This window comes from Scaptodrosophila lebanonensis, unplaced genomic scaffold, assembly GCF_003285725.1.
Source record: "Scaptodrosophila lebanonensis strain 11010-0011.00,11010-0021.00 unplaced genomic scaffold, SlebRS2 tig00000043-arrow-pilon, whole genome shotgun sequence".
Classification (NCBI taxonomy): domain Eukaryota; kingdom Metazoa; phylum Arthropoda; class Insecta; order Diptera; family Drosophilidae; genus Scaptodrosophila; species Scaptodrosophila lebanonensis.
Window position 1 is genome coordinate 7220041 of NW_022060545.1, and position 8666 is coordinate 7228706.

An 8666-nucleotide genomic window follows, 5' to 3' on the forward strand; every position below is an offset into this window, starting at 1 on the left:
GCGGCTTGCACATCGTAAAGGCAACGGCAATGCTAGTGGTAGTGGCAGTGGCAGTGGCAGTGGCAAGGGCAGCGGGGGGGCGGCACATATGCGAAAAATCTACGCGAGGCGACGACCAAACCGAAACCGAAACCCAAACCCAAGCCAAAACCAAAAACTGAACAAACCCAACCCAAAGCAGCCCAGCAGCCCAGCAGCCACCAACCAACGAGAAGTATCATTTTCCTTTTTATTATCTGTTTGTTTAGTTGTGTGAGTGAGTGTGTGAGTGAGTGTGTGTGTTTTGGATTTTTATCAGACAACAACTTCTAAGCAGTTAGTTGGAGTCCCGCTGCTTTAGCTGCTGGCGCTTCTTGCCAAAAGTCACCATTATTCGCATAATTTTCGATAAAGCTTTTCGCCAAATGAAATTCAAGTGGTTACACATTTGGTCGGGGTATCCATATCCACAACCATATCCACATCGGCCCACTTGCCTTTTTGGTCATTTTTCTTCGTTGACTCCGCTAGCCGTTATTGCCTCTGGTCATTTTCATTTCCACATTATGCTGCATCTCATTATCGCAGTTCTGTTGCTTTGTTTGTTGGTTGTTGTTTGTTTGCTCAGTACTACAGAGTACTCAGTAGTTTATACTTTGTGCATTGTTGTTCTCCATTTATTATTGACATTTGTTGTTATTGTTTGTTGTTTGCCAGTTCACGTTTGATAGTACGAGTAAAAAAGGTAACACGCGCTTAAGGCACTCTCAGACTCAGAAACAGACTGAATTTCTATTTAGTCTAGACTCTAGACACAGCCCTGATCAGCTATACGAGCATTCGCAAACTTTTCATCTGTCTGCTCTGCACTCTCAACTGAATTGCTCGGAAAACTTATACAATATTGGATCGCGGTGTTTTGTCTGCCCGCTTCGATAGGCATTTTCAACTCTTATCTGGCACATGTGCCTATCAGATTAGCGACCGCAAAATTCCGCTCGCTTATGGATGCGGTCGACGCTATTGCATCAGATGCAGATGCAGGGTGTTCATGTGTCGCTCCATTGATCAGCGCCAGTTGCTGGGGGATTTGCGAAATGTTTTTTGTTTACAGCAAATAAGTTACAAAAATAAAATCGATCAACAAGTTGATTATAAATAATACTAATAATAGCCAGTGTTTGGCTACCTTTATGATACCCTAGGGGTATTTATAATTTGAAATGATGGAACTTGCTTTAATTATGATAAAAATAAACGCATTGATTTGTACATCTTTTTAGCTCAGAAATAGCTAAAAAATCGACAAAATGGCAATTGAAAAATCGTCACAAGTCAATCTTTCTCTGCTAATAAGCTAATGCGTCGTTCGGAATAAATTCAATTGAACGAGTCACGTGTGAATTTATTCACTAACATCTGTCTCTATTTAGTTTCATATTTTACTATTTTTATTATTTATTTTATTTTTAAAAATAAAATGTCACAGTTAAACATAAAAATCATTCGTTCCAATTTTAAAGTGTATTTAATAGGAATGAGAAAATCAAAGAATAATTTATTTTAGTTTTATATTTTATCAATTATATTTAGAAATAAAATGTCAAAGTTAAAAATAAATAAAAAAAATCATTCTAAAAATGTATTTAATAGGAATGAGAAAATCAAAGAATAATTTATTTTAGTTTTATATTTCATCAATTATTTAAAAAAAATAAAATGTCACAGTTAGAAATAAAAATCAATCATTCCAATTTTAAAGTGTATTTAATAGGAATGAGAAAATCAAAGAATAATTTATTTTAGTTTTATATTTCATCAATTATATTTAGAAATAAAATGTCAAAGTTAAAAATAAATAAAAAAATCATTCTAATTTTAAAATGTATTTAATACGAATGAGAAAATCAAAGAATAATTTATTTTAGTTTTATATTTCATCAATTATTTAAAAAAAATAAAATGTCACAGTTAGAAATAAAAATCAATCATTCCAATTTTAAAGTGTATTTAATAGGAATGAGAAAATCAAAGAATAATTTATTTTAGTTTTATATTTCATCAATTATATTTAGAAATAAAATGTCAAAGTTAAAAATAAATAAAAAAATCATTCTAATTTTAAAATGTATTTAATACGAATGAGAAAATCAAAGAATAATTTATTTTAGTTTTATATTTCATCAATTATTTAAAAAAAATAAAATGTCACAGTTAGAAATAAAAATCAATCATTCCAATTTTAAAGTGTATTTAATAGGAATGAGAAAATAAAAGAACAATTTATTTTAGTTTTATATTTTATCAATTATATTTAGAAATAAAATGTCAAAGTTAAAAATAAATAAAAAAATCATTCTAATTTTAAAATGTATTTAATAGGAATGAGAAAATCGAAGAATAATTGAACAAATGGAGGCAATCATTCAGGAACGAAATCACAAAAAGAATTTTAATAATCATTTTTATGTGGAAAGAGCCATGTATCAGACGAACAACTCATAAATGAAAGAGTTTATAAAATGAACCCTGAAATAAAAACTAAACTCTTTAATAACTTAATACACTAAAAATACCAACTATAATTTTCATCAATCGATCAGTTCCAAGCAAAGCATAAACAAAAAAGAGCATCTAATCTTCGACGTGCTCATGTCTGCATTGGTTTCATGTTTTTGTTTACTCTATACGCTGTTTTGCGAGATCATGTGATGGCAAATACGGCTATTATATTTTTCCACTGCTAGAAATAATTTTCAAGCGCCGCACCTCGTTGGGGAACTGTTTGCTGGTGGTTCCTGCTGATAATGTAACACACACACTCTTATGTATATAGCAAAAGGAAAACAACATACAATCTGTTATTGTTTACGTGCAGCAACAAATTGGTTCTAAAATGCGTCAATGAACGCATTTTCTTATGCTGATAATACAATTTCCAAGTGGTGGCCATAACAGAAAACAAAAAACATTATTTAATCAATTATGCGTTTACGCATGCAGCAGCCATCAGAGCAACAAACTGTGACGATTTGTGTGAAGGTTCTTTCAAGTACTCTATTCTTAATTAATATCTAAGCAACGAAATTGGAAATCAAATCCATTTGTATGCTGACCTAATCTTAGCCTAAATACAAACAATAATAATAACATTTTGCCATTATATATAGTATATAGTATACATAGCTTGCTATCAAACAATCGACAGACTCTCACGTTGCCGATTAAACAATGCCCTTAAGGTGAGCACATGTTTAAGTTATTTTTATAAAGTGCTGCCTGCTGATAAGGCAGTCGCGATTCGAATCCACAAATATGAATAAATATGATTTGCAGAAACCATTCAAAAGCGCAGCAAACTGTGCCAAAAATTGGCATGACGAGGCACTAACAGGTGGGATCATACAAGAAGCACGTGATCAGCAAAGAATTTTAGAAGAAACGTGACAGGTTTTCTTTAAAAAAGATTATTATTATTTATTTATTTGTACACGAATTCCAAATTTAACTTGAAATAAGCAGCTTCACAATTCATTAGCATTGCAATTTTTACTGAGGGTCTTCGGGAGATTTTTGTAGGCGTCGCATTCAATGCAGGCAGAGATTGTCGGCTTATCAGCTTGGATTACCCATATACATATGCATATACATATATATGTAGCATATGTATGTAACTGTGTACTATGTAGATGTGCACTAGATGCGGCTGAGAAATGTTCGCAGCTTTAATTACGCGCGCTTGTAAAAATTTACAATCATAATTCAACAGGCATTCAATCAATGCAGACGTGAGAACTCGTGTAAGAAAGTGTAAAAAGTGCTTCAATTTGTTGAGGAATATTCAATTTTACAATAACACCTATTACTAAGTATATAAGGCTGCAGTGCAACAAAAATACACACACACACACACACAAAATAGTGCAAACATGGCGCAAAGTAATTGTGGAAAGAGTTGCTCAAAAATAAATAATGGTAAGGATATGGCCGCATATGTGTGTGAGTGTGGATTTATACAAGTATTGTGAATCATTTTTAGAAACCGACAACATTTGCTGCACTGTTGAAAATGCAACAGCTGTCAAGGGCAACAAATTGAAAGTGTTTCCCAACAAGATTTACAAATCTGTTCAAGCAAAGGGTCCGGATGTCACGGGCATGACCTGTGAGTGCGGCGTATTCGGAGCCATTGCCTGCGGGGACTATCCAACGCAGGTGAGTTGCAAAGGATCTTAAGAAATGAACAGTTTTCACTGTGGCTTAAAAGGCTTACATGTTTTAAAAATATGGAAATTATGCTACAGAGCCATTGATTTGAAGCTTTTCACAGCAATTGTTCCATACTCTTTCTTATCCTTATCCTTATAAAAGCTAATATTCGTGATAAAGCCAAAGAACTTAAATTTGATTCTAAATAGGATGAACATAAGTTTATTATTAAGGAAAATTGTTTCCAAATTTTATTGCTTTTAAACTCAATTAAATATTTTATTAAACTACAATAAAACATTCTTTTAAAATAAATTGAAAACATAAATTTAATGCATTTTGGGTGCAAATTTATATTTTTAACATTTAACTCATACAAAAATAATTTTTTTTTTAGTTGATTTCATTTTCTGTTTTCATATTATGTAAGTTTTCTTAAATATATATTCTTAAGTGAATATCCAAGAAGAAAGCCTAATTCAATTAATTTTTTTTTAGTTGCAGTTGTGCAAATGTTGATGAGTATATCAGGATTTATTAAGAATTAAATTATTTTATGGCTTAGTATTGTTAAACATAATTGTCATTCAATTTTCATTTCAAATACCTTTCAAATATTTTGTAGGAAAATAAATTTTTTTTTTTTTAATTTGAATCGAAAGTTTACTATTTATATAATTTCATTAAAAGTGCAAGAGCCCTGAAATATTTTGTAGGCAAATAAATATTCTTTCGATTTGCAAATTCTGAATTGAAAGTTTAGGTATTATTTATTTAAACATGTAATACAATTTAATAGAAGAGAGATTTGAACTTTTAATGCATTCATTTGAGATATTTCTGAAATAGTCTGCCAACTAGCTATTATTATTGAATTACAAATAAATTTTGGATGAACAATTTGTTCCCATTTGCCTGTTTAAAAAGTTCGGATTCTCTTCTTCTTTTTATTGATTCGGCAATAGTAATACGATCTAATTTAAAAATAACGCTTGCCAGTTAGCTCAACATTTTTGTGGCCGATCGTTAATAGGTCAAGTAAACTTGCCGTTGCATACGCTTCGAACGGCAGCCAATGCCTGGGTAGTGACGTCAATGGCATTTAAGCTCAACCACGACCACACGCTGTGGTTTTATTTAATCAGTTTGTTCCGATGTTATTGCTTCTGTTTCTGCCTCTGCCTCTGCTTCTGTTATTGATGTTTGTAATGAAATGGAAAATAACAGGAAAATACAGACGCTTAAGTGCATTATCGGTCGTTGTCAGATCTGTTGCCATGGCATCGAAATTATTTTAAAATGTGTATTGCCGGCGTTACTGGCGTTGATAGCTAGAAGTTATCTAAACATAAACAAAACAACTAATGCCGATCCCTTATATTATTTAAATATTTTCAGCTCGATATTGCGCAGATGATTTGCCTCGGCATGGTGGCCCTGCAGCATCGCGGTCAGGAATCAGCTGGTATTGTGACGAGTCAGGGGAAGAGCTCCAAGAATTTCAGTGTACACAAGGGCATGGGCATGATCAACAATTTGTTCAACGATGAGGCCATAAAAAAGCTAAAAGGCAACCTCGGCATTGGACACACACGCTACAGCACAGCCGCCGCCTCCGAGGTGGTCAATTGCCAGCCCTTTGTGGTGCACACAGCCCATGGGGCCCTGGCCATTGCCCACAACGGTGAGTTGGTTAATTGCGAGTCGCTGAGACGCGAGGTGCTGGAGCGGGGCGTGGGACTGTCCACACATAGTGACAGTGAGCTGATTGCCCAATCGCTGTGCTGTGCCCCAGAGGATGTGTCGGAGCATGATGGTCCAAATTGGCCGGCACGCATACGCCACTTCATGACACTGGCCCCGCTATCCTACTCATTGGTGGTCATGCACAAGGACAAGATCTATGCCGTGCGTGATTCCTATGGCAATCGGCCGCTCTGTCTGGGCAAGATTGTGCCCGTCGATGCGGGCCACACAAATATCGGGGAGACTCGTGCGGAAGGATGGGTGGTTTCGAGCGAAAGCTGCGGTTTCCTGTCCATTGGCGCCAGGTATGTGCGTGAGGTGGAGCCTGGCGAGATTGTGGAGCTCTCACGCAATGGCTATCGCACCGTGGACATTGTGGAGCGTCCGGACTACAAGCGCATGGCCTTCTGCATCTTCGAGTATGTTTATTTTGCGCGCAGCGACTCCATGTTCGAGGGTCAAATGGTCTACTCGGCGCGACTCCAATGCGGTCGTCAGTTGGCGCGTGAGTTCCCAATAGAGGCGGACATTGTCAGCTCAGTGCCCGAGTCCGGTACAGCGGCGGCTCACGGCTATGCCCGCGAATCGGACGTACCATTTGGAGAAGTGCTCTGCAAGAATCGCTATGTGGGTCGCACGTTCATTCAACCCTCGAATCGCCTGCGAAAGTTGGGCGTGGCCAAGAAGTTTGGCGCTCTGGCCCAGAATGTGGAGGGCAAGCGAATTGTGCTCATCGATGATTCGATTGTGCGTGGCAATACTATTGGACCGATCATCAAATTGCTGCGTGATGCGGGCGCCACCGAAGTACATATACGTATTGCCAGTCCGCCGCTTCAATATCCCTGCTATATGGGCATCAATATACCCACAAGAGAGGAGCTTATTGCCAACAAACTCAATGCCGATCAGTTGGCCGAGCATGTGGGTGCTGATAGCTTGGCATATCTGAGCGTTGAGGGTCTGATCAAGGCCGTACAGATGAACAAGGCTGATGTGAATCCCATCAAGTCCGGCTACTGCACCGCTTGTCTCACTGGCGAGTATCCGGGCGGTCTGCCCGAGGAGTTAAGCTGGTAGCTGGCAGCTGGTAGCTAGTAGAAATGCAGACAAAGTCTCGTTTTAGTTTAGGATTAGCTCTTAGTTGGCGTTACTTATAAGCACATAATATAATATGTATGTACTCGTACATTAAACTGAGTTTTTATTTGGGCGCTGTAAAGTATGCTACATTTTCCACATATTCTATATGCAAATCGGGCTGTCGGCCGATGTCTTCATTGCATATAATTACGGTGCTGTCACATGATTATTTCGAAAACTGTCTAATGCCATAACTTCAATTCATTTCAATTTATTTTTCAAAAGTCTGTTTGCCAAGCAGCCCATCAGGAAGTGGTGATGGGGTCGTTGGTGGAACGCTCGGTTATAGCGTCATATCATACAATATGGTAATCATGTTTGCTTCTTTTTTTCTCCATCTCTCTTCCTCTCCCTCGGTCTGTCCCTTTGCTCGGTGGGCGTTTCAAATACACGCTCCGACAACGTCTAAACGGGGCGTTTAGGGCGTTTAATCCTGCGGAAGATGTCCTTGCGGTTATGTGGCGCTCCGTTATTCTTTTTTTTTTCTTTCATTCTGTTCTCTACCACTCGCGGGATACTGAAGTCAACAATGTCATCATTATTCTTGAATATTGTGTTGTGTTTTCGCAAACAATTTCGCTAAGCTGTGCCACACAAGCGACTGGGAAGAAGTTAAGGAGTCTGAATGGGGAGTGGGTGGGGGGGAGGCATGCGTTGTTGTGTCGCTTTGGCTAAGCCATGATGAAAATAATATGCGCTGTCACCGTAACGCGCTTGATTAATTCTTGTGCAGGGTGCTCATGTACTCCTGAAGGGCACATTGTATGGAAGACTGATTTAATTTTTATCGTAATGAATTGATTAGACTTTGATTTTTATGCGTATTCCAAAATTTGTTAGCTACATGTTGTGAAGTCTGTAATAGTATTAATGAGCAATTATTTCAGATATTTATAAAAAACTTGCACAGAGCTAACCAATATGTAGTTATTTTCGAATCAGTTTTAGATTGGAACGCTATGTTCAATATTCAAGATTTCACTGAAGCCACAAAATTATTAATCCTCATTTAATCACCTCTTATACTCCCTTTCAGCATCAGAACTCTAGGATGCTAATTTCGTAGCAGCTTAGAATTTAGTCCAAATCCAGCTCAAAACCATTTTGAACGTATTTTGGGTAAATATTGTAACATTTTTTTAAACGGCTCTAGTTCAGTTTTCACTTCTTTGTTCTGAGTAGGCACTCGGTTCGAATCACGCCCATCACGACCATCATATGACAAAAGGATGATTAAAAAAATTGTCTAAGTTATCATAAAAAATAATATTAGTTCCACCTAGGACGGATCTTAAATAAAGAGAAAAAATAATAAAAATAAATTTCTTTCGGTTCAATGGCTCACTTATTAAAAGTGTAATCTAAAACTCATTTCTGGTGGATATGATAAAATTTAAGAATTTATATTTTCAAAGCTACTTGTCCGAGTAGAAGCGTAAGGTCCTTCCAACACTGAATAATCATCATATTACAATTATTATCTTGTAATATTTCTGAGTCGTAATTAAAAATTGAATTAATCACAAGCTGAGGAGATATTATATTTAATGTAAAAAGCAAATACTGTGGAACTATTTTTCATTTTTTTT

At 36.5% G+C, this 8666-nt stretch overlaps 1 protein-coding gene across 1 annotated transcript; it reads left to right on the top strand.

Annotated features, from left to right (window-relative positions):
• The first annotated feature begins 3772 nt into the window (after positions 1–3772).
• Positions 3773–7123, top strand: LOC115622707 (amidophosphoribosyltransferase). The gene is made up of 3 exons (XM_030516736.1): positions 3773–3954; positions 4019–4194; positions 5587–7123. Exons 1-3 carry the CDS (start codon positions 3909–3911, stop codon positions 7012–7014), a joined length of 1650 nt encoding a protein of 549 aa, XP_030372596.1. The 5' UTR covers positions 3773–3908; the 3' UTR covers positions 7015–7123.
• Positions 7124–8666: the final 1543 nt, after the last annotated feature.

What these genes read in the sequence shown, in the direction of transcription:
- LOC115622707 (XM_030516736.1), top strand. Translation starts at nt 3,909, where the DNA reads ATGGCGCAAAGTAATTGTGGAAAGAGTTGCTCAAAAATAAATAATG. An exon ending in TTGCTCAAAAATAAATAATG is followed by an intron (nt 3,955 to 4,018) that starts GTAAGGATATGG and finishes AATCATTTTTAG; the next exon opens with AAACCGACAACATTTGCTGC. An exon ending in GCGGGGACTATCCAACGCAG is followed by an intron (nt 4,195 to 5,586) that starts GTGAGTTGCAAA and finishes AAATATTTTCAG; the next exon opens with CTCGATATTGCGCAGATGAT.